Source organism: Siphateles boraxobius, unplaced genomic scaffold (genome assembly GCF_051911475.1).
Source record: "Siphateles boraxobius isolate OS27281-9 unplaced genomic scaffold, OSU_SipBor_1 25, whole genome shotgun sequence".
NCBI lineage: Eukaryota > Metazoa > Chordata > Actinopteri > Cypriniformes > Leuciscidae > Siphateles > Siphateles boraxobius.
Window position 1 is genome coordinate 5441380 of NW_027508866.1, and position 26802 is coordinate 5468181.

At 38.4% G+C, this 26802-nt stretch overlaps 2 protein-coding genes across 5 annotated transcripts in view; both read right to left on the minus strand.

Annotated features, from left to right (window-relative positions):
• Positions 1–389, minus strand: part of ksr1a (kinase suppressor of ras 1a) — a 56653-nt gene extending 56264 nt beyond the window's left edge. Inside the window, exon 1 of the mRNA XM_077242127.1 lies at positions 257–389. The gene's annotated coding sequence lies outside the window, so the exon portion shown is untranslated. The remainder of the gene's footprint in view (positions 1–256) is intronic.
• A 1618-nt stretch (positions 390–2007) lies between these two features.
• On the minus strand, positions 2008–25085 carry cuedc1a (CUE domain containing 1a). Of its 4 annotated transcripts, none has more exons than XM_077242110.1 (12): positions 24931–25085; positions 20745–20921; positions 18325–18896; positions 18109–18239; positions 11994–12117; positions 9842–10073; positions 8518–8583; positions 7185–7274; positions 6455–6599; positions 6174–6232; positions 6007–6079; positions 2008–2724 (listed from the first exon to the last, which is right to left on the minus strand). In XM_077242110.1, coding segments are annotated over exons 3-12 (1230 nt in total). In that variant the 5' UTR covers positions 18634–18896; positions 20745–20921; positions 24931–25085; the 3' UTR covers positions 2008–2723. The 4 variants fall into 4 exon arrangements, with proteins under 4 accessions (XP_077098225.1, XP_077098226.1, XP_077098224.1 ...); XM_077242111.1 differs by having other exon boundaries at positions 6506–6599; positions 20741–20921; XM_077242109.1 differs by having other exon boundaries at positions 20741–20921.
• Positions 25086–26802: the final 1717 nt, after the last annotated feature.

The following is a 26802-nucleotide window of genomic DNA, read 5'->3' on the forward strand; positions in this document are numbered from 1 at the left end:
GTACAGGCCAAAAAACATTTTGTATGAGACATTCTTTTAGGAATATCTTCTTTTGTGTCGTGCAGAAGAATAAAGTCGTACAGGTTTGGAACGACATGAGGGTGAGTAGCCTAAATGATGACAGAATTTAGAGATTATCTAGAAAGAGTTATCTAGAGTAGTACTTCTAGCCTACAAAGCTAAAGCAGACATTTAAGTAGACCAAAAAAAAAAAAAAAAAAAAGGTGTCTAAATGTCAAATGTGAATTTCTCTCACCAGTTAGAGTGCCAGGTGTACATCTGCTCCATGCTGATGACCACAGAAACCCCACGCACACAGAAGAATCTTTATTACCGTAACCTCTTCCAAAGCTAGCAGGGCACGTTTAGTGTTTAGCTTATCTTATTGCATTACCTTCAAGATTTAAAAAAAAAAATGAAAGTAAAGCAAGTTCTAAACAAGGACTAGGTCATTTATATGAGAATGTTTCAGAAAACTAAGCAAAAACAAAAAGCTAACAAAAGTACTAGGCCTACAGACAAAGTGCAGCTTCCACCTGGCGACGACGTCCTCCGATACTGACACTCTATTGGTCAGACTGAGGAATCCCTTCCTAGGATACAGCAGATTAAATTGGATTGTGGGGGATCTGATGGCAGAGATCATCCGTGACACAGGCTTTCAATAAGTACCTGACTGACACGTCTTTTCAGTCAGACTTCAGACTGTTTATGTCCGTGTAGCAGGTGGTGCTTTTTGTTCTATTTTTGTTTTGTGAGATCAGATTTTAGATTATTTTAGAGACCTAGGTAAAAAGGCCACAAGTTGCAGGATCTGGAAGTGGTGCATTATGGGGCTTTGAGGTGGACAGGCATGGCTATAAATAAATCCCAATCTGCAGACACCAGACAATGAGCAGAAAAACACTCGGACACGTGAGCACCCACAGTTAGCTCTCTCTCCAGGGGCCCTACAGGTATTTAGTCTGTGTCTAGAAACAAAATTGTGGAGACATCAAAATAAAAATCAGTTTGAGATGAACAAACATTAAGCAGGAGAACTGGTGTATAGCGCCATCTACTGGACAGTTACAGCAATTTCCACAGCATAAGCTTTTTAGTCATAATCATATAGGCTACATGATCTAGGTCAAATATGATGGCGAAGTGAAAATAAAGTGTTACAAACCATCGAGTTCACCAATATACCAACATTAATTTAAACTAAATTTGGTACATACATTTCTATCAACAACTTAGGCCTATATTTATATAATTTATTGAAGCTATGCATAAACATTTACTGTGGTTTGTTACTGTTGATTTTTATGTCCGTTTCTTCTTTTGTGTTCAACAGAAGAAATAAACTCATACAGGTTTAGAACAAGCTTTACCTCACACAGACACACTGAGCATTTCAAACACTTTAAGCCTTTTATGTTCAAACCAGAGTCAGACAAGGATGGACTCAAAAAGTGACAACATTTCTGAATGGTAGCTGATGAATTTATGTAGTTTAGGTATGTGTAGTTATCTTAGTCATTAGCATATTCTGTCATGATAATCTATCAATTTAGTCCCCGGGGGCGGGGTTTATGTAAACTATGTAATTAGGGTTCGTGATGTCACTAACGCGGGAGGAATGTCGTTTAGTCTGTTTTAGTCCTTAAAAAGAGATTTCTTTAAAATAAAATATTTCCCTTTGCTTTGAACTTCGCAGATGTTGTTTATGGTCAAACAGGAACATTACACACTAACTAAAGTTAGAAAAGTGAAATCATAATCAACCACCCCTTTACAGTTGTTAAACATTGGGTTAAAGAAGTGTTGTGGCGTCCTCTACTGGTCTTTAGAGGAAATGCAGCAGAATCAAATTCAGCCGTAACAAACAAAATAAATGTTTTAAAACAAAACTGTTTTACATCCTAAATCTTTGACTCCTGAGTAAATGTGTGCATATAAAAAGCTTCATAATGAAACTTTTAATATTCTGGGAACTGTTTAATAATAAAAACAAACACAGAAGTGTCGGTTTCATAATGTAATTTATTTAATAACAAACAAAATGATCATTTGAAAATCAATAGCAATTTACAGTGAGCTAACAAGCCCTAAACTTTGAAAATTACAATTTAGTTTTAATATTTACTAACCCAGCGTAAATACACACAACCAGATCTTACTTCACACACTAAGAATAATATCATGAATGTTCATTTCAGGAATGAATGGTGAAATGAAGTCTTGAAGCATGATTTTAGATAGTGAGCTGGTTGAAAACATTGCAACTAAATCTGAGAACTAATTTTCAATCAATCACCCAGGTATCAAAGTAATATCTTATCTATCAAATAAGATCATGAGAAACGGAAAGAGCATTATCTCTAAAACATTGCATGAACTCCATGCCATTTAAATTCTCCTGAGATAAACACAGATTTTCTTATCAAGCTGACTAATGGGGTTTTGTGCTTGTGGATGTTCTGACTCCTGAGTCCCAGCACAGCGTGAGCACCGACCCGACAAAGCAGTCTTCTTAACACCATCTGATCTGCTACACCGCATGCCAGCCAGAAACTACAAGAGAGACTGTTGAACCAGAATATTACAAACAATAGAGCTACGATGATTTCATGGCTCAGGTTTAATTAAGCATTGCAGGAAACTAATGAGTAAAATCTTGATTTTCATGATGCTTTAGCTTTTAAATTCAGAGAAAATTGGCTGCTCCGGTCCATTATCCATCTGTAAAAGATCATACAAGAACATATCAATTAATATATATATATTTTTTTTTTCAGGATTCTTTAATATATAGAAAGTGTACAAATACATATACACCATTGTAATCGAAATTATTCAACCCACATTGCAAATCAGGTCTATTGGCAAAATGTACAGACATTCGGCTGTTTGCAATGAACAAATCAAACAAAAGTAATTGAAATAGCAGAGTGTTTTCCTCAAATTCAACTTTTAATCACTTCTGCAGTCTCAAAATTATTCAACCCCGAATTCGTTACATTTATACAGCGCTTTTCTCAGCACTCAAAGCGCTTTACATAGAAGGGGGAATCTCTTCAACCACCACCGATGTGCAGCTCCACCTGGATGATTCGGCGGCAGCCATATTGCGTCAAACGCCCACCACACACCAGCTTACTGGTGGAGAGGAGACAGAGTGATGAAGCCAATCATCAGTATATATAGGAGTAGGAGGCCATGATGAATAGGGGACAATGGGCAAATTTGGCCAGGATGCCTGGGTTACACATTTTTAATGACCACAGAGAGTCAGGACCTAGGTTTAACGTCTCATCCGAAGGACGGTGCTTTTTGGAAATATAGTCCCTGTCCCACACAGACCCCAGGGTGAGCACCCCCTCATTAACACCTCCAGCAGCAACCTAGTTTTCACAGGAGGTCTCCCATCAAGGTACTACCAATACCAGGTACTCAAATCCCATCAGAGAATTTCTATAGGGTTCAAGTCAGGTAACTGTGATGGCCACTGTCGAATCTTCCGGGACTTCTTCTGCAACCAAGCCTTGGTGCAATGTGAGGTATGCTTGTGATCATTGTCCTGTTGGAAGGTTCAGTGACGCCCAAGCTTCAGCTTCCTCACAGACGGCATGACATTGAATACATTTTAAAATATTGCTGATTACTAACAAAGCACTAAATTGTTTAGCTCCCCTGTACTTGAGCGAGCTCTTAACACATTATAGTCCTTCACGTCAACTGCGATCTCAAAGTTCTGGCCAGTTGATAATACCTAGAATATCAAAATCGACTGCTGGCGGTAGATCCTTTTCCTATTTAGCACCAAAACTTTGGAACAATCTTCCTAACATTGTCCGGGAAGCAGACACAGTCTGTCAGTTCAAATCTAGACTAAAAACACATCTCTTTGACCTAGCATTCACATAACACTCTATAGACTTCTATAATTCAATGTTAGGCTGCATAGTTTAGATCAGCCGGAACCGGGAACACTTCCCATAAATCCTGATGTACTTTGTACATCATAAGAAGGATGGCGTCTGCGCTAATATTTGTGTCTCTGTTTATCCCGAGGTTTATCGCAGTCCGCCGGATCCAGGCCGTATCCAGATCTGATGAAGGACCTGCGCCTGGACACGACGACAACGCAATCCTGAAGTGTCACTAGTCTCTCCCCTGTGAAGACCTTCCCTTTACCTCTGTACTGATAAAATGTTGTTGGGATAATTCTGATCCACGCGGCTACGCGGAAGCGGAAAAAATAAAATAATAATTCTCAGAGCCACCAGGCACTATTTTATGCAAATGAACGGCCAGATCGCATTAAAGAATTTTCTGTTAGAACGGTGTCGTGTTAGCGGCCCCATAGTTAATAACTAATGATCGTTGCGATGGAAGTGAATCAATCAAAACTAACTTTAGCTGTACAATAACTTTATTCTAGAGCTGCTGTAAAGCCAAAACAATCTCTGTTACTTTAATTTCCTATTATCACTGTAAAGCTGCTTTGAAACAGTCCATATTGTTAAAGCGCTATATAAATGAAGGTGACTTGACGTTTTTTTTCCTAGGATTTCCTGATACTACAATGAATCCATCTTGCCTTCCACACGCTGCAGGTTTCCAGTGCCAGAGGATGCAAAGCATCACCGATCCCCAACCATGCTTAACTGTAGACAGTGTGTTCTTAATCTTTTTCCACATATGCTTCATTCTTCTTCCTCTAGACATACCAATGATCCATAGGGCCGAAAAGTTCTGAAATGTTTCATTGCTTCACAGAACAGAATCTCAAAACTTTTGTGGCTTATTTATATGATTTTGAGCACTTTTGGGTCAGTAGTGGTGTACGTCTGGGAGTTCTGGCATGGAAACCGCATGCGTTAATACGCACCTTTCTATGCAAACTGAAACTTCAGTCACTGTTGCCACCAAGTCTTGCTGCAGGTCTTTTGCAGTCACTCAAGGTTTTTTTTTAAACCGGCATTCTCAGAAATCTGGTTGCAGCCGTTAATATCTTCCTTTTTCTGCCCCGTCCAGGTAGTATAACCACTGTTCCTTTCACTTTGAACTTGCAAACTATGCTTCCAACGTTTAGTGCCTTCGCTATCGTTTTGTATCCTGTTCTTATATGTCCTATCTCTTATCTTTTTGGACCACTCTTTTGACTGTCACATTTGACTGCATGTTAGAAAAATGGCTCTCAACAAACCTAGCCAGTTCATATATTTCATGTGTTCTAGCTCAGGCACACCTGGTGCAACTAATGAAGCCCTTGATTAGTTGCATCAGGTGTTTTTGAGACAACACCTGTTTTTGCAGATTTGTGCTGTTGTGAGCGATTCTATTCAGGGGGTTGAATAGTTTTGAGACTGCAGAAGTCATTAAAAGTTGCATTTTCAGTTGGAACATTTGTTGTGTTGAACTACTTCAGAAAAAATCCTGAAAAAATGAATCAGTTTCCACAAAACAATATTAATGAGCATAACTGTTTTCAACATTTGTAATAATAATAAATGTTATTTTGAGCAGCAAATCAGCATGTTAGAATGATTTCTGAAGGATTGTGACACTGAAGACGAGAGCAATGGAATAAATTACATTTTAAAATATATATATAAATAGAAAAACAGTTATTTTAAATAACTATTACTATTTTTACAGTATTTTCGATCAAAAAAGTGCAGCCTTGGTGAGCATGAGGCTTTCAAAAACATTACAAAATCTTACTGACCCCAACCCTTTGATCAATATAGAAAAAACATTGTTATAACTTTAATAGGAATTATCTAAATCTAAAGTGTAGTGATAATCAAATAAAATTTTAAATAAAAATTAACAACTTTCTGAGAATTTCAAAAGGCGTAAAGGAATAACACATTTTATTATATAGCTCTAATTTATGCTAAGGTGGAAATAAATATATTTTACATATGATATATTATACTTATTATTATATATAAATACATTTAATACCAATTATCTAAATCTTTGATGGTGTTTAGCGTGTATGTGTGCGCTTACCATGACATCACTTCCTTTGATTCCTCCCTTTCCTCTCTTCCTGAAAGCCTCTTGAGTTGGTTGTTGTCCTCAGCTTCCAAACACATACACACATTCACTTTACAAGGTTTCACCAAATATTATGCATCCATGCAGTGCCACTACATTGAGATAAGGAGAATATTTACCTGACAGTGGCCCCTCTATTTCATCCAGGAGATTGATGGTGGAGTTTGCAGAGCCCAGACTGAGAGGAAGTCAAGGAACAAACACACTACAGGTTTAATACTACGATGCCCTATAGCTAATTCTAAGATGAATTTGAAATCTAGCACTTTTAACTTTGGGCATTCGTACAATAGGCTACATGATCAAATAAGTATATTTAGACATGAACATTAGCATGAAGTGCTAGACTAAGAAAGATCCAGAAATACCAATGTAAGAACTCCTCCTTTACACAACATACATAGATGCTAACTTCAGGCAGCGATTGTCTGGGCTGGAATTGTGAGGATATGACTGATGCTTGGGTAGAGCTCGCTTTTTGGACTTCTTCCTTCTGGTCTTCTCCGAGAATGACCTCGCAATTTCAAAAAGCTTCTTCCTTGTAGCTGTAGGTAATAAAACAGTGGTCAGAATGGGGTGAGAGCTTAAAGGAGAACTCTGGTCAACTTTAACATTGAGCTCATTTTTTTTGTAAATTTGGAGTGCTGTCAGTACAGATAACAATGACAAAAATCGGTGTTGCCTACACCGTGTTATCCTCTTTTTAAAATTTGCACCCTGTTGACTTAAATGGGGCAAGTTTTAAACCTGCTTTTAGCCTCTTAACATCCTTGATGTGTCATTACAAGTGCACAGCCATGTGAGTGATTTTATTCAGAGTGAACACGGTGAATCTGACTGCTCTAGATGTGAAAGATATTAATAAAAGTGATGTTAATTCAGCCAGCTCACATACCTGTATTTACTTCCTGTTTTCAGTCCACAGTAGTCGATTGTCGAGTGCGCGCGTGCGATCTTTGGTAAATTACCATTGCTTAGTTATCAATGATCGCGCGCGCGCATTCGACAATCGACTACTGTGGACTTCGACCGAAAACAGGAAAAAAAAAATGAGCTCAATGTTAAAATTGACCAGAGTTCTCCTTTAAGAAATTTGATGAGTTTTACACTTTAGGTCTGCGTTCTCTTACATTTGCCCATATGCTTGAGTTTCTCCAGGAATAAGGCATCATCAGAGACAGACGAACAGGCTTCCTCAGACCCCGAGCCACAATTATCACCTACATCAAGAGTTAGATATGAGCATGTCAACATTTGTTCGTAAAGAAGGTTGAGTAAATGTTGACAGCATTTCTTAACTATTTCTTGATTTTTTTTTAAAGGTACAGTAAAAAAAACAACCAAACATACAAAAAAAAGGTCTCTTTAGCTCCGCCCACTCCCATGAAGCACTGCGAATGACGTAATCGAGTCGATGCCTCTAGGCTGTCAAAATGCTTAATTTTTTAAAATATATATCCATATTTTGCAATAAACTTAATATATATATATATATATATATATATATATATATATATATATATATATACACACACACACACACATTTGTACATGAGAAGTTTTATTTTTCTCCATCGTTTTTTCGATTCGGTTATGCTGTTCGCAATGCTTCATGGGATTGAAGTTCTTTCCCTCACTGAAGCCGTTAAGTACACAGTCTTGTACCTTTGTATTTTTGTCCGATTTTCAAAAACTTTTTTGCTTTCATATCATAGTTTGTAATGTTATGATTCACCTCTTAGCTGATTGGATTGCTTCATTGCTTACAACTCTTTAACATTACTTTTTTTTTTTAATGCCCATGGGGAAAAATACTTCTGGAACCAGCGCTGCTGAAAAAGGGGGCGGGAACTGTCTATGAAGCTCCTCCTTCCAAATAAGTGCAACTTGATCTGATTGGTCGACTGTGCTGAATTAATGTGTTGTGATTGGTCAACCGCTTTAAATGAGTTTTGGAAATGTCACGCCTCTTAATATAACCATAAGTTTTAACACTGCTAATGCAACTCAACCAGGCCACGACCTTTTTGCGTATACCTTGGGTGGGAATTACTTAAATGTGGAATATTGTGACGTGTACGTTCCTGGAAAAAAACTCAAGACTATAATGCAGGCATTTCAGGGAGTTCACAAAAAGTGCGCACTGATACAGAGAATAAATCACTTTGGAGTGACTGTGTGCTTTGTAGCATTTTATTTTTCTAATAATGAAGTTAGTGTTAAGGAACGGACCTATTATGCTTTTTTGCATTTTTTCAACTTTCTTTAGTGTGTAATAATGTTGAACTTGAAAAAGGTCTGTAAAGTTACAAAGTGTGATAGAGAATATGACCCATGTAGGCCATTATCTGAGTTTTATGATTTATGTGGCGGCACAAACAGGTTCTGATGAAGCTTCCTGTCAGTGTATGTGGCAGAGCAGCTCGTGCCGTGTGGCTGATGGATGAAGATGAAGGGAATCACCTTCGGTGGAGTTCTCTGTGCAAGCGGATGAATGACCACACTGTGTTTTCTCGCACCTCTGACGATCTAAAACACAGCAGGTAACAGGGTCACTGAGGGCAGGTGAAGAGTGAGAGGACTGAACACAACACTGCACACTGTGTGTTAGGAATGAAAGCTGTTCACAAACCTGAGGTTAATTACAAATGCATTTTTAGCAGAATGACAGGAGCGATGGTTTACAAATATGAGAATAAAAAACATTGCAAATCTTTTTGCAATTTGAAGGGAATAAAGTACAAAATGTAGTACTTGATTAAATTAATATACATTTTATTTGTATGGCGCTTTTCATATTATAAATCATTACAAAAAGCAGGAAAGGTGAGGAAGAAATCTTGGGAGGAACCAAGACTTTGAGGGGTATAATGATAATAATAATGTTTATTTCACCCCAAATAATGATAAAGAATGCAAAAAACTTGCTTGACTGCAATGTTGATTTATGAATTCTTTACTATGAATGAAAGATTTTCCTCACATGGAGAAATCCAAACATTATTTCATCCTAAGTGAAGTATGTTTGAAAAATGAGTGCTTGTGTGACAATGTGTTTTTTCTGTAGTTTCCGACCAAGTTATAATACAGCTTTTGGGAGGAAAAATATCAGAAAAATGGCCCAATAGCAACTGGAATAATAAATAATATATATATATATAGTTTTTACTTCATTCACTTAAAAAATGGCTAGAAATTAGTCTATAGTAAGTATAAATTGTATTTAAATTAGAATTTAATTCAATATAAATTCATGAATATTAATATAGTAATATATAAGTCAGTAAAATTGAAGTATACTTTTCATTTAATTGTAATGTAAAGTCGACATGAAATTCATCCTATTTTGAAAATGCATATTAATGATCTGAATGTGAGCGATTTATCCATGCATATTCATCCTTGTTGGTTTATTTATTTGGCTTTGTTATTTTTTTTAATCAAAATGTCATTTCCCAATCTTTCAGTAAAGTGACAGACTTGCCAGGCTTCTTCCAATCATTTAGCCTGCATAAACGTGCCTCTTACAACCAACCGCAAGCTCAGATTGAGATCTGCCTCCATCCAGTTAACAACCGATGAATTGACCCTGCCATAGACTGGCCCCTGCCCTTCATTTTTTCCTTTTCAATAATCAGCTTCACTCGGATGTTGTCACAATATAGAAAAAAATCAGTTGCCGCTTCCGTCACATTATGACTTTAAGAAAAATAGAAGGCAATATGAAATTCACATTGAGGTCCTCGTACGTGTGTGTGTGTGTGTGTGTGTGTGTGTGTGTGTGTACCTATCTCCAGAGCTATGAGGAAGTCTCGGTTACGCTGTAGCTCTTTCATGAACTCCTGATTCTGCAGGAAAAGGGCGATTCTCTCGTCATCCAAGTACTGTTTCAACTTCCTGTCCTGTTCAGATGACCAAACGCTACCTGACAGAGCACCACTGCTGGACGAGAGCTGCGTCAGGGATGACAGGGAGGAAGAGGAGGAGGAGGAAGGCTGAGACAAGCTGCTCTGAGAACGCTGTGGGGAGACAAAAATCACCAACGACATTTTTTACCTAAATGGCATAAAAAAAAATCAACCATGAGATGATTGATTTGCTTTGTCTGGCCTTAAAGGACAGGTTCGGTATTTTACACTTAAAGCCCTGTTTTAAGATCGTTTCTGATGAAATAGAACGGTTAAGATTGAAATTTGGACAAATGCTGCTGTCCCGAGAACTTTCGGTTTCTGTGTAAGCACCCCCCCCACCTCCACAATGGTTTCATAGGGGCACTGGAAGAATCATTCATAAAACGCATTAAACTTTAGTCTACAAAGACGTGAAACTCACCGAGTGGTCTGGGGTGTTCACTGATATGCTCACACAAAAATCCCGGCAAAAGATGCTTTCCAACAAGTTTTATCGTAGTTTTTGTCCAACTCCATTGACTTGTATTGGATGTTCTGTGAGGTACAGTATTACTCCGCCGCCGGAAACGGAAATGGGGTTGTTTGTATTCTTTCTGTAGTCTTAAGCAGTCGCGGTATCGTAGGCTACGCTACCCAAACATTGGCAAAGGTGCATTATCGCCACCAACTGGGCTGGAGTGTCTATTATCAAAGTCCTTTTAGGCAAGTCATGCCACTCGGCCGCCATCTTGGCAACGCCTCCGGGCCGCTATTTCGGACTAACAAGACCAGGCTCCGATCTAAATGAATGGGCAGAGAGTCAGAACTGCACTTTCACTGGTCACTGGGACATAAACATGTAATATAGAAACATCAGTAAAATATGCTAAAAATTGCTGAAAAAGTTTGATGACTTTGCCCCAAAATAAGGTTTAAAATGCCAATACGGTTATACTTTTACTACGCATGCGCAAGGGTTCTCTCCCTCTCTGCCGCGCGCGCGCTACACGGTTTGAAACACAGTATGTACGCGCTCTCGTTCGCTCGCTCTAGATTCCGGGAGATTTGAACTAATTTCCGGGAGACTTGGGATGTCTGATATTTACACAACGCACACATACACTGCATATCAAATCTGCCGCCTTTCCAAACAGTAACGTATTTTCCGCTGTCGCAAACCTCAACTGTGCGCATGCGTCAGTGGAACCAGATGATAGGCTCAAATGTTTCCCGGCTTGACTGTTAAAAGCAGACGATTGGCTTTCCAGGGGGAGGGGCGGGACATGTGCATACAACGCCATCTTTGGCGTTACGGGTTTTCCCTATATAGTTGTATTGAGGATTGAGGAAGTGGCATGTCTCTATATAAATAGTCTCTGCCAATATATCTAGCTCTCAACGGAAGAATGTCCGGTTGTGAGGCGTTTGGAAAAATAGGTCCACAGTTTTACAACGAATGGTAAAACACCTGTTGGAAACCATCTTTTGCAGCGATTTTTGTGTGAGCATTTCAGTGAACACCCCAGACCACTCGGTGAGTTTCACGTCTTTTTAAACTAAAGTTTAATGCGTTTTATCAATGATTCTTCAAGTGCCCCTATGAAACCATTGTGGAGGTGTGGGGGGGTGGGGGGTGTTGCTAACACAGAAACCAAAAGATCTCGGGACAGCAGCATTTGTCCAAATTTCAATCTTAACCATTCGATTTCATCAGAAACGATCTTAAAACAGGGCTTTAAGTGTAAAATACCAAACTTGTCCTTTAAAGTTAGTGAATTTAGACATTAACGGAGGTCTTAAATATCATGAGTTTACAAAAACAAGCATTACATCTTGATTCTGTGTACTTTATTGAAAGATATTGTGCCCGAAAAAATGCATTATATGTACTGTATATTGTCACTGTATATAAATCTGGTGAATTTGGACAGATTTGTTGAATCTGCATCTGAATCTAAATCAATATCTTTGAATCTGGATCTAAATGCCTGGCATTGTAAACGCATGATATTTAGCCATGATTTGTATGCTAGTAATTTGTAAATCTACCTGAATACTCTCTGACTGCTGAGGCAGGATCCGCAGGAAGTCATCGGGCAGGTTGCCTAGTAACGGTGGATTCCAGTTCCTGTATCTTCCGACCCGCTGATGCCCAGGAGGATAATCATCAAACCTGGAAAAATGAGGAGGATAAAATAAAATAAAAACTAATTCTTCTTCTGAAACACACCTGAAATTAGAAAGACCTGATTGGATCCTTACCTTGTGATTGATATCATTTATAAGACACTGTTGTTTATTGAGTTCACACAGTAATAGATAGCGATAGCTATGTTTCCATCCACACTTTTTATCACATACAAAAGAGAAAAAAACGCGGCATGGAAATGCCAAGATCTGCATAAAAACTTGTGCACTCAATTGAGGTGGATACATTTTTACACAATAAGAAGACATTGTGCATAAAGTACAACTGGAAACCCATTTACCAAATAAATCCCTTGATGTGTAACAAAAAAAAAGAAGATGTGATTGGACTAACAATTGGACCAATCGCATTAATCATGCTCGCATTGTTTTAGTCATTCAGAAATGCCTGAGCCAAAGTCTGTCATTAAAATGATTTAGTATTATTACCTCACAAAACGGTCTCACACGATTATGTTCCCAAACATCAGGCATCCGCCTCTGACATGACAGCATTTCTTGAATTTCGTCTAGTATTATTAAGTCATTTCTTATGTAGGAGATAAAGAGCGTCAGTGGCTTCCCCCTTTGCAGCAACTTTAAAGTTTATTATTGATAATTTGTGCCAGTTTCCCAGATTTTTTGTTCTCTTGAACACATGAGAAATGAAAACACCGCTTTATTTGCATGTTTTATGCGATATTCCAATTTTCCAGTCATAAAACATAGCTAGCGATGTCAGTTTGGATTTCATGCTAGTTACTGTAAATAACACTCTGTAAAACGTCATCTTCAAGACTTATGATAGTTTGATGTAGTAACATCAAACTAACAGCGAACATAAAAACAGTTTATTCGCTAAACAAAGTGTAAATTTAAACTGTTTTTAAAACTAAACCAAACAGCAGAATAAACTAGAGAAGTAAAGTTCATCAGGACAAACATTGAGGTTGGCTTCACAAAGCTTTGTCTGAAAGTTTAAAATATTTTTTAAAGTTTGATGGTTATATAGATACATTAAGAAAAACAGCCAGCTAGCAAGCTAGGCAGTGATAGCATGTTGCTAACATACTTTAGCATGCTGCTAGTATATATTGACATCACTAGTTATTGTTAACATGTTTTAACACATTGCTATAATGTTTTAGCATTTGGCTAGCGTAATTTAACATGTTTTAGTATTTTGTTAGGGATTCTAGCACATTAAACTTAAAATTAAATATTTTAGCATGTTGTCATAATGCTAGTGGTTAGGCTTTGCTAGTGTTATGACAGCTTAAAGGGATATTAAGTTATTTTAAGTTAAATTAAGATGTTTTTGATGAAATCTGAGAGCTGGATCACTCCTCCATAGGCTTCTAGCCTGTTTTATGCTTCTGCGTCGAATTGACGGCGTACCCCCGCAGACCCCTCAGCGTCGCCGCGAACCCATCCGCCGTAGCTCGACATGCACCTCCAAAAAATTGTAACTACGCGTCGAGGCGAAGCAGACCACAAGGGCTGTGATTGGTCAGATGCACCGCAATGCAGCTCAACCTGACGCAGAACCATAAAACGGCCACGACGCCGTAGGAGTGATGGCGTGGCTACGCCGTGGAGTTGACGCAGAAGCATAATGAGGCCTTAAGGGATTGAAACTTGCCGGCCCAGAAAAGTTATTAAAGACATCGTTAAAATAGTCCAAGTGACTACAGTGGCTCAATCTGAAGTTTATCAAGCGACGAGAATACTTTTGTGCACAAAAACAAACAAAAATAACGACTTTATTCAACTATTAATTTTATTCTGTGTTGGCCTCGAGTGAGTTCACAAGAGCGACACGACGCATGCGCGAGAACTGAGAAGATGACGCAGATGTGTCTCGATTTAGTGTTTAAAATGGTTCTAAAGTGTGCGTTTCCTGAATGTCCGAATCGTGAGAAACCAACGAGAAAACGTAAAAGTGCCTTACCAATGGCACAAAATTAATGGCTTACCTTTCACATCAAATGATTGTGAGCTTCATCTTCTCAGTTCTCGCGCATGCGTCGCAGCGCTCTCGTGAACTCACTCGAGCCCCACACAGAAGAAAATTAATAGTTGAATAAAGTCATTATTTTTGGGGGGGGTTTGCGCACAAAAAGTATTCTTGTCGCTTGATAAACTTAAGGTTGAGCCAATGTAGCAAATTGGACTATTTTAACAATGTCTTTAATAGCTTTTCTGGGCCTGCAGATGCAATTACCTAGAAGCCTATGGAGGAGTGATCCAGCTCTCAGATTTAATCAAAAATATCTTAATTCGTTTTCCGAAGATGAACAAAAGTCTTACGGGGTTGAACAACATGAGGGAGAGTAAATACTGACAGAACTTTCATTTTTAGGTGAACTATTCCTTTAAGACTCTTTATTATATAAAGGAAGTCTATGGGAATTTGTAAATGTAAATGTACACTCTTTTATGGTGTCTTATGATTCAGCCTCAATTATCGCCCCTCTGGGACAACTACACCGCTTTACAACTATAGGACAGGAAGAGCTAAATAAACTTATCATTGCATCGAAACCAACAACATGTTTATTAGATCCAATACCCACTAAACTACTGAAAGAAGTGTTACCTGTAGTGGAAGAGCCTCTTCTCAATATTATTAACTCGTCTTTATTTTTAGGTCATGTTCCAAAAATATTCAAGCTGGCAGTAATAAAACCTCTCATTAAGAAACCGCAATTAGACCCAAATAACTTAGCAAATTACAGACCCATTTCAAATCTTCCATTTATGTCTAAAATACTAGAAAAAATTCTGTCCGCTCAATTGTGCTCTTTCTTGCAAGAAAATGAGATATATGAAAAATTCCAGTCAGGATTCAGACCGCATCATAGCACAGAAACTGCGCTAGTTAAAATTACAAATGATTTACTTTTAGCTTCTGGCCAAGGCTCTATCTCAATACTAGTTCTACTCGATCTTAGCGCTGCGTTCGACACTATCGATCATAAAATACTCCTGGATCGACTACAAAACTACACTGGTGTTCAGGGACAGGCATTAAGCTGGTTTAGATCGTACTTATCAGACCGTTATCATTTTGTCTGTTTAAATGGGGAAAAATCAAAGATAACGTCAGTAGACTATGGAGTGCCGCAAGGATCGGTGTTAGGCCCTCTGCTATTCTCAATATATATGCTCCCACTTGGTAATATTATAAGAAAACATGGAATTAATTTCCACTGTTATGCTGATGACACTCAATTATATATTTCATCACGGCCAGATGAAAACACTAACTTATCAAATTTGACAGAGTGTCTCAAAGATATAAAATGCTGGATGACGCGTAATTTCCTGCTACTAAATTCAGATAAAACGGAGGTATTACTGGTCCAAAAAACTACCCACAAACTCACTTACAATACAACTTTAATATATAAGAATGTCCTGTTACTTTATCCACTACAGTAAAAGACCTGGGTGTTATACTAGACCGCAACTTTTCTTTCGAAAATCATATTTCATATGTTACAAGAACAGCCTTTTTCCACCTTAGAAACATTACAAAGCTACGTAACATGCTATCTGTTTCTGATGCAGAAAAGTTAGTTCATGCATTCATGACCTCGAGACTAGATTACTGTAATGCTATATTAGCTGGCTGTCCTGCATCCTCAATAAACAAGCTACAGTTAGTGCAAAATGCAGCTGCTAGAGTTCTTACTAGGTCAAGAAAATATGATCATATAACACCAATTTTATCATCTCTACACTGGTTACCTATCAAATTCCGTATCAATTACAAAGTACTATTACTGACCTATAAAGCCCTAAATGGTTTAGCTCCTGTGTATTTAATGGACCTTCTATCGCCCTACAATCCATCGCGTTCTTTAAGATCACTAAATTCGAGGCTTCTGGTCATTCCTAGGATATCTAAGTCCACTAAAGGAGGAAGAGCGTTCTCACATTTAGCTCCAAAACTCTGGAATAGCCTTCCTGATATTGTTCGAGGCTCTGACTCGCTGTCCCAGTTTAAAACTAGATTAAAGATCTAGTTTTTAGCCAAGCATTTACATAATGCTTACCTTTTATACCACTGCTGAATCAGATCAAATGCATTTAATATTATAAAACTTGAAGAGTCTGTAGGTTATTTGTATAGGTTGCATAGTATTTACAGTCATTACGTTCCTGTGTATATTGCGTGAATGACGGGTGGTTGGGTAGATATTGTGTTTTGCGGTAGGTGGTATGCCATACGGAACCGTTGCCACTAAACCTGCTTTAACGACGAGGTTGGGCTGCGGAGAGATTGTGAGATTGTGGTTGGGTCTCAGCAGCATGAGGGATGTAGAGGTCAGTAAGCAGGGCTGAGTTGAGTGGGGGACGGAGGGGGGTGACTCTGGGATGCAAGAATCACTGTCTTCATGTTTTTTATCATTTACGCCCGTGTTATGGAAATCATTATGAACAGCAGCTACGCTAATTATTTTCCCTTTTTGCTTTTCTGCTGTTATCTCGGGACTCGCGTCCCGAGAAAAACGGCGTTCGTCAGCTCCAGTTTGTATCCAGCCTTTCACAGAGACTTCAGATACCCCAATCACAAAGCCTGTGAAGAGACGACTCAACACCGGCGATATGGACCCTCTATGGTGGACGGCACTGATCCTCAACAACTCGTCTCAACACCGGAGTGATTACTTGGACTTCTAAAAGATGGAAATGGATAAATTTCTAAATGTTCCGATCCAATCTGCCTTGTAATGCTGCCCGAATCATAAATCATGCACTGTTCCTTCGTTGGCCAGAGGAGAACTGGCCCTCCGACTGAGTCTGGTTTCTCCCAAGGTTTTTTTCTCCATTCTGTCACCTGACGGAGTTTTGGTTCCTTTCCACTGTTGCCTTGGCTTTTGGCTTGCTTAATTGGGGACATTTAATATTCAATAATATTATTGATCTGCCTTACTTAAGGTGGACGTTGACTCAATTTTCTTTTAGAAACAAACACTGTTATATTGTTTTCATGTTATCACTGTGAAGCTGCTTTGATACAATCATATTGTAAAAAGCGCTATATAAATAAAGGTGACTTGACTTGACTTGAATTTGGGCCTGTCTGAAAGTCCGATATGGGAATTCCATAAATCAGATCAGTTAGAAAATATATAGCACACAGAGTCAGAAAAGCGTGAAGGTTTGTGAGGAGATTGGTGGTCAAATAGCTTGAAAATTAATATGAGAAATTTGGTCTCAGAAGAAGAAGAAAGGCTTAAAGGTGCATTGTGTAATATTTCTGAGGATCTATCGAAAGAAATGCAATAATGCAGAAATTCGATGGAGGTCGACATATTGTGTGGTCATGTTTCTAGCGTAGCCGACAGCGAACACACAGCGCTACAGAGCGCGTTTCCTCACTACCTTGAAAAATACGTTTTCAGTGGTGTATAAAAACCTTACTTAATGAACCGTTATATTTGTATTAGCTTAGAATGAGCAGTTTCTGTCTACACACACCGCGGGTTCCTGATCATTGAAATGCGCCGACATGTTTCTACGGTGGCCCTAAACGGACAAACGCGTTTCGTTACTATGTTGCTCTTCGTGCAAGGAAGCAAGCTTAGTTGAGCGAATAAAACACTGACACAATGATGAACAAGTAACAATAATATTCGCAATAACATAGTTTTACTGAATAATTAAGTAAACATAATTTCTTAATTTATCCTTGTAAAGAAACCTCATTGCTGAACTGGCTACTCTTTGCTGTCTCAGACGATGACATATTTTCCTGTCGGCCACCGTAACTTTTGTTGGTTGTAATTCTTAACCTCACCACTAGATGCCGCTACAAATCACACACTGCACCTTTAAATGGTAGATCAGCCAAACCAACATAAGCAACAAAGTGAACAACGTCTCTCACAGATTAAAGTCTCACAGATTAAACTATTATTAGTAGTAATTTCTTCCACCAGAAAACCCGGTTGGATGTTCTTCTTACCTTGGTGGTGGTGTGGATGGAACATCTGTGGGATGTTTTCTGTCATAGATGTGCATGTCATAGGAGGGTGGAGCGTAGACGGGTGGAGGGTCCTCATCTGAGCTATCCGGCTCTAGCGTTCTCCCTAGGATCTGCAGGTTAGAAGGAAAGATTATTTTGTGCATCAAGATCTAAAAATGCCAAACTTTTAATCTCAACAGATCTTTCTAGACTAACCTCTGGAGGAATGCTGTCCTCAGAATCCGAGCTGTCATCCGTGGCTTGGCTATCCAAGCTCATTTGCAGGAGCTGGTCAATGGTGGAGTCGACAGCACCTTGGTTAGCCCTCAAGACACACTCGATAACCTCATGTTCCATGCTAGGGAACATGGTCTTAAAGTCATCCATAGCCTGGCTAAACTCCAGACGCCGGACCTGACGTTGAGGCCTCCTGTTATTGAGCTCTCCTGAGGCAGCGTCGCCTCCTTGTGTACCGCTGCCATGGTTCCTGTTCGCGTTACTCCGGCGGAAAAGGCTGGTCATCATTTACAGAACCTCCCTTCCAATCAAAACTGCCCATCCACTGCAGTGGCTCCACCCCTTGACCTATGCACCGCCTCCGGTCACGCCCCTTATCCACTCATGATGCCCCTGGAGGTGAGCTTCAGTATATACATGAGCACCATTGAATAAACTTTTCTTCGGCTGCTGATAGCTGAGTCTCAACCACATCCAGGAGTGCTTCCCAGAATGCCTTGCTCTCACGCTCTTAGTCCCCCTCAAGTCAAAGGACGAACAGCGACCCACTCCTGAAGACAATACATCAGCAAATACAAAGCAAAATGTTAAACACTGATATTTTATTCAGTAAAAGGATAATATAAAGTTCCATTAAGATTTAATTCTATAAATAGATAAGGGATAATTTATATACTGTAACTGAACATAATTTTATAATTTTTTTTGTTTTCACTAGTTCATTATAAATAGTCTAGCAGTGTGAAAATGTATTTTTTAAGGGTACAAATATTCCATGTAGTCTTATTTAATATGAGCAGTTATTTTAGAAATACTGTATATTAGACTATTATAGTTTTTATTACTATTTAAAGCTGCAGTCCGTATTTTTTCGTCTTTGTCGCCATCTCTGTTCGAAATCTGCAATTGCAGTTATTCGCGGAATTATCAGCTTTACGTGGGTTGTGCCTCGGCACGGCACAGCGCGGATGAACACAATGTTTTGAGGAGAATGTGCGGCTGTCAGTCGCCGCCGGTGTGGATACCGGCATTCGGATTGACAGATTATACTTTATGGAAGTATGATCAACATAAACATTTTCACCAGAAAATGTCCTCTGAACTAGTAAGTAACATCCACTTTTGTTCTGACCAACTGAGGGAAAAAAAGCATTGCAGTAAATCGCACTGATTAAATCTAACCCTCGCTTATCATATCACGTCAAACCCGTGCACATTATACTTTGTTCTCAAATTGTTAATGTTAACATTAGCATTGCGTGACTACATTTAATGCCCTTCAGATATTATCCTTGTTTTCGCATGGCCCGGTTGCAGCGGGTGAATCTCCAGTTGTCACTGGTGATTGTCGTTTGAACTTTTGAGTTTAGTTATATCAAGTGCTGTGAGAAAAGGCTATAAATCTCCACCTCCAACTTCCTCACGCAATATTATCCTACTAGCCGAGACTCTTCTTTATGTGTACAGATGTGACGTAATGACACAAAAACATGCTTGATTTCCCGCGGAAATCTATGAGTATCACTGGAATTAAAAACATTATTGCAAGCTTACCGTTTTGAAAAGGCAAACAGAGTTTTGAACACTGGCTGGTTATGAAATTATTTTGGATAATTTTTAACCCCAAAAAGTTACGGAATGCAGCTTTAAATGAGCTTTTATTTTTATATTTTCAGTTTTAATTTTGATTTAAGTTTTAGTAATCTGGTATGTGCGTTTGACACTTTTATTTATTTGAAAAAATATTTCTATATAATTAATTTAGTTTAATTTTTGTAATTTCAGAACTTCAACTTGTTGCCAAAACAACATAACTTTCATTCTTTGTTTCCCATTTTATTTTATTTCAGCTTTATTTCAATTGAACACATTGTTTGATAGTTTTAGTTAACAAAAACAACACTGAATTTGATACGTGTACATATATTTTATTTATTTACCTTTTGATAAATTCTACAGTATTAATTGGTTTTAACATTGAATCAGTGCAAGAGGGATTGACAATTGTCTTTGATTTTAAAATAATTTAATTTGAATTAATTCACATAAAGGATTAACAAATAAGACATTCAACACATGAAATATTGTCTCAAAATTCATATTACCCTCAAATTATTGCAGGGTAATATGAACTGATTCTGAAATATTTTAATTAATGTATTATTTTAGATCATGAAGCATATACATGCACACACATGAACAGCACGAGTCATACATGTGAACGGGCCCCATTGGACATTAAAATGGATCAGGATCATTAACAAACAAGGCTTCCAAAAAAGACAGGATAGGTTTTAAACTCTTTAAAGGGCACATTTTTCCCTCACTCCGGCATAGCCGGACATACATCATCATATATGTGCTTCACGTGCCCAAATATGTATCTATTTCCTACCTACTGTCTGTCTGCAGAGGAGATGCAGGCTCACACCAAAAGATCCACCAGGTAGCGACTACAGCCAGCGATATAAACCTTTAGCTTCCATCACAGTCTGCAGGCTCCTCCATAAAATCCATCATCGGAGAGGTTCGGATATCCCTCGCTCCCATTTTCATCTCTCCACATTAATCTGCACCTAAAACCAAACAGGCAGCGCTAAATATAGCCACAGACTCTGGCACAGTTCGCCAGCGAGCGCAGGAACAGTAGCAGCTTAGTGATGTGTCTCTGAAGAAGGGAGGCTGTGCCCTTGTGGATAACATACAGCAGAGGGCTGACGTCATCCATAGTTAATACGCCTGCTGAGCTGATATCGGTTAAGCAGGGGTCTGTGTGACCCACTGAGACGGATTAGAGCCGGAGGAATGCAACACAGTGCCGGATCTGATTGATAACAGTGTAACAGATCTCAGCAAGGTAGCGATGTCATGATAATGGGGGCAATCATCCTTCTAGAACAACACAGGAACGCTTGTTATTTGAAATTACGGCTATCATCAAGTCAATATGATCAGAGCCTGCTGGTCTTGTATCCATGGCAACCCTCACGACAATCGGTCCCTCTGTTTTGGACCCTCAGAGTAAGTGATTTGTTAAAGAAGCTCAGAGTGGTCGTCAAAATGGCCGAACACAATTAAACGCTTCAATCAATCTTGCAGTTAGTCAGGAACACTTGATACGAAATCAATAAAGATTTCGATACAAAACTGAAAGCGAATTGAATCAGATGAAGCCTAGGTCAAACCTGGGGTCAAGACATCATTCCCACTACAGGTCATTTAAAGAGGACCTATTATGCTTTTTTACATTTTCAACTTTGTTTAGTGTGTAACACCTTGATTAGAGTCTTGAGTTTTCTTCCGGGAACGTACACGTCACTAAAAAGCGGCGGGTCCTGGATGAGTTGTGTTAGTAGTGTGTTTAAATTTGCAGTTATGGTAAGGGGTGTGACATTTGCAAAACAAGAGTCTAAGCGATCGACCAATCACAATACACTGATCTAGCCGACCAATCAGAGCACATTGCGCTTTTCGGATGGAGGGGCTTCGTAGAGACAGGAAATAAACAGAGTTTTAATGACAGACTGGGAAGAGAGGTGCTGCAGTCTGCAACAACGTAAAATATGTGAAAAATAATGTCGTTTTTGAATATTCAAGAATGAAAACCTATTTTTGTACACCCCCAAAATCCCAAATCGTAGTATGTTGAAATGAGTTTTCCAAAGATTCACAGTCTTCATTGTCTTCTATTTCCGGTTAGTGCACACACTAACAGCTAATATTGCCCACAACCCTTTGCACTTTGGACAAGTATTCGATTAAAACTACAAGAGTACATAAAAAGTGGTAAATATTTATTACAAACATGGCGGATGTGAGTAGTAAAGGGCTATCGGGATTATAGACACGAGTTTCCTAGTTAAAAACTGGACACGAACGCCCTCTCAAGTCCTATTTACCACTTTTTCTACAACAGCTACAGTACATCGCCTTGTCTTGTTGTTAAATTAGTGCATGTTTATGTTTACATATATGAATAATAATTTGAAGTGTATTGTATGTTCTATACACAGCAAAAATAGCCTGTATTTGACAGTAATTCCAGAATTGAGAATCTAGATAGAGTGGGCCGGGGAATATTGAGCCCGTTCTCATCCTTTGGCGGCATATGTGACGCCATATGACAAAACGCCGAAATACTACGCACATGGCACCCTTTAGCGTGAATATAACACGCGAACCCAAGGCGTCATAAAGTTGACTGGCATCCTTTAGCGTGAATATGAGACGCAGACCCTACCCCACACCTAAACCTACCCATCACAGTGCGTGTTATATTGACGATAAAGGGTGCCATGTGCGTAGTATTTCGCCGTTTTGTCATATGGCGTCACATATGACGCCAAAGGATGAGAATGCGTTAGAATATTTATGGATGTCAATGAATGGGATGCTAAATATAATTTTGGCTTTAATAAGATTTTTCCCAATAAATACTAAAGAATAAACCTGGTGTGCTCCATGATTACTGTTTTTTCCGGCAGCAAAGTACTTGAATGCGATGAATTTGTTAATCACAACTTCAGAAGTGGGAAGTAGGTAATTTTCAATCATAATGAAACGGATCGAAGTATTATTCATATGACTTAGGAAGATTTGACTACCTTTATAATACTTTTATGGTGCTTTTGAAGCTTGAAAGTCTCTGTCTCCAATCATTGTTATACTGCATGGAGAAAAAAAAAATTTAATTATTCAACATGTCTAATTTTGTGTTTATGAAAGAAAATCTGTCGCACATATTCAGTTTAACATAAGTGTGAAAAAAACAATATCAGATTTTTCATTTTTGGATGAAGGATGAACGAACCGTTCTTGGCTCCTTTTGTCAGAGGACATAACTGTGAAGCTGGCCCTGTCATTAATAACAAGCTACAAACAAAGTTTTAATGGAATTTAGAAAGTTTTCCCTGCCAAAATGATCCCAATCTCCCTTACTGTATTATGCCAAATTCTGATGCTTTTCTGGCTGATTCAGCATCCAAGAGGAGAGAGAAATCCAAGCGGACAGATTGTGGTGTCTGACAAGAAGAGCTGTTATCACCACAGGAGTCGTCTGTGGGTTAGTGCTTATGTCAGAACACACTCCTGCTGTCTGTGTATAAAAGTAGCAGCATGTTCACTGGCACCTCTCTACACCATGCTATCATTAGCCCTAATTGGCCCAAACCTCATTGGCCTCAATTCTAGTAGTCGCTTACACATTTTGTTTGAATTAATTGTATTAGAACAGAATGCAAAATGAATCTATTGCAGATTTTATTGCAAAGATGCATGCATTTCCTCCAAATATTAATAGACAAGGGCTTTTGTAAAGTTTAGCCCAAAGAAAAGGGGAACAGTTGCATACATTCTAAACAATGCTGGGTTGTTTCAACCCAAATTTGGGTCAAATATGGACAAACCCAAATTTTCCCCAAACTTTCACTTTAACTGTAAATTTTATAATTACATTTTAACCAAACATTTGGGTTTGTCCATATTTGACCCAAATTTTAGTTGAAACAACCCAGCATTTTTTAGAGTGTAGTGTGCACTGAACCGAAAGCACGAGCAGGGCTTTGACACTGTCCTTGTTCCTGACCTGGTTCTGCTGAGATATGAGAAAAGAGAAGAAGAGAGGACAGGAAGGAGGTGATTTGAAAGTCCACTATTTTAACAATGCCATTTAAACTAATATTGAAGCAATCAAGTTGCACGTCACCTCAAATAAGAACAGAGACTTAATAGGATCTCTGATCTCAGCCGAGCTCTTAAACTAAGCCCTAATTTAATGAGACTAAATCATGCCAGTTATTAGAGGCATATGGTCAGACATTTGGAAGTAAACCGATCCCTTCCCAGAATCCTTTGAGAGGCCAAACATCAGTCTGCTATCAGCTAATATGACACCATAAGCAATAGTACTGTGGGAAATGTCAACGTATCGCATAGAAGAAATACTGTTTCGTTATTATATATATATATTAACCTACTGGGTTAATGTGATTTCACCAAGAAAAATCCTTGTTGATCCCGAACATCATTCTAATCAGATTTGAGGGATAGTTTTTTATTGAGGGAAGTTTAGGCTTTAGGTTAGAGGCTTCTACACCATTCTTATCCATCATTTCCTCAGATTTTAGGTATAAATTATGGGTAGGAAGTAAAAACAACTTTACACTTTAAGAATGTAAAAAGTATTTCTTTTTTAACATGTTAACCTTCAGTAAACAAAAATGCAAAATGTTGGACATCTAAATGCTTCATCATATAATCATAATTTTTTGGATAACATTTTGAAAGATCAAAATTCTGCCCCTGTATGATTTTAATTGTTACATATATAGACATAAGTGGACCAGAGAGACAGGTGAGTTTTCACAAACTCCATCACATCATACTGGAGTAACATAACAGCACCCTGATTTAAGAGACCTGCACTAAATGGCGTTATTATTAGAACATAACCGCAGGGTAGATTCATTATTGAGGCCTGCCTGAATATAATTTTAACTGAACAGCGCTTCAATGGTAAATGTATGTAAATAAAGGCATAATCAAATCATCTGGCAGAGACACGAGCGGTACAGAATGAGATCTTACCAGCTGAAGCGATCGTCTCTGATCACATTACTCGATGCTTCATTCCTCCATGTTGTGCTATAAACACTGATAACAGCAGACGGTGTTGTTCACAGAGCGTCAGATGGCGGGTCTTTATCGGCTCTTGAGCGCTTGAGCTGTGGGCAGATTATCCGCCTCTCACCGCGCTCAAGAGCATCTAGTGGATACAGGTGAGTAAAGCAACTCAGCATTACCAAAGATGAAATCAACTCCTGAGTTTGTAAGAAAATATTATATTCATACTTCAATTATCCTAAATGTCTTAAATATATGGTTAACTTAAAGCTAAGTTAATAGGCCTACTAAAAATATCTATAAAAAAAGATTTTTGGAAAGAAATTAATATTCACTTTTTTTATTCAGCAAGGATACATGAAACTTCAAAAATGATATTTTATGAACGTTCTATTCATTAAAGAATCCTAGAAAATAATATCAAGGTTTTCACAAAAATATTAAACAGCACAACTGTTTTCAACATTGATCAATTATAATAGGATTATAAGAAACGATTCTTTAGCAGCAAATCAGCAGATTAGATTGATTTCTGAAGGATCATGTGACACTGACGACTGGAGTAATGATGCTGAAAATCTGCCTTCACATGAATAAATTACATTTTAATATTATTGCATTTAATGTAGGCTATTACTGTATTTTTGATTAAATAGCCTACATTTCTTTCAAAAACAAATTATATATAAAGGCCTGCACACAACTTCAGAGATAAATGATATTCGTTAGTTTTCATTTATCACAATAACAAAAAAAAAAAACATTTTACGTTTTTAACGTTACAAATGCCAAGTAACGTACCGCGGTTTCGAACGCGGCTTTTCTAATCAGGATTTAGTGTTATTTTTAATAAATATTTTTGGCTCAATTTCCAAATGTTTACACACAAAACCCCAGTCTTATTGACTTATAGGTGCTGGATGTTGTTGAAATATCCAAATGAGATGTTTTCATGAATATGAATGAAGGAAAAGAAGTAGTCTTCAAATACTAATACAGCTGCCTGTACTTACAGACACGGGCAGATGGTGAACAGCGGCGCCCTGGAAAAAAAGCGCAATTGTTCTTTCAATGGGTCTCATTGTCTTTTATCCCCGTTGTGAGGCGACAGTGAGGGGTGAAACAAAAGACCTTGAACCCGAAGCACCTGCTCATGGACACGAGATTAAACCCAGGGCTGATTGTATTGGGATCCCAGGGGCGCGTCACGCCTGATCAAATGATGCGGCAAGCGTGAGGCCGTGAACGCGCACCAATAGAGCCAATGCACATGGAAATGAGTCCTAACGACCAATTTGAGATTCCGCGAAGAAGAAAAAAACAGCATGTAAGATTAAGGAACTAGTGTGGGGGGAGGGAGGCATTTAAACAGGGCCAGATGGAGAGCCATGAATTAGAGATGAACGATTTTTTTTTTGTGGTGAAGTTCATGGATGGAGGAAACTTTCCTATGTGTGATGTGAAATGCCTGATTGTTGAAAATGTTGAATTGACACATTATCAAGTGTTGAGCCAAATATCTGTCCCACTGCCTGAGCCGAGAGTGACTGCTGGTCTTCTGCCTTCCCATTAGCTGAACTCAGAATTCCTTGTGTACCTTTACAGATTTTTTAGATAGATTTCCAGCTAAATATTTTACTCATGTAATCCTGGTTATAAAGCCAGAAACTGGTTTAACACATTTCAAAACTTTCTGACCAGCATAAATGAGTTTGTTGGAGAGAGGAGGGAAAACACACACAACCATATATATATGGTCCATAAAAATAAATAATATCTCTGATATTAATAATAAATATCTAGGCATAACTATAAAAACTATATTCCATTACATTA

Bases quoted from the DNA above. Each gene is read 5' to 3' on its own strand.
- cuedc1a (XM_077242110.1), bottom strand. From the start codon at position 18,633: ATGATGACCAGCCTTTTCCGCCGGAGTAACGCGAACAGGAACCATGGC. The intron at 10,074-11,993 runs GTAGATTTACAA...GTCTCCCCACAG, and splicing joins AGCAGTCAGAGAGTATTCAG to CGTTCTCAGAGCAGCTTGTC. The intron at 6,233-6,454 runs GTATGTTGTGTA...ACTTCCTCTCAG, and splicing joins TGCCTGAAGTTAGCATCTAT to TCTGGGCTCTGCAAACTCCA.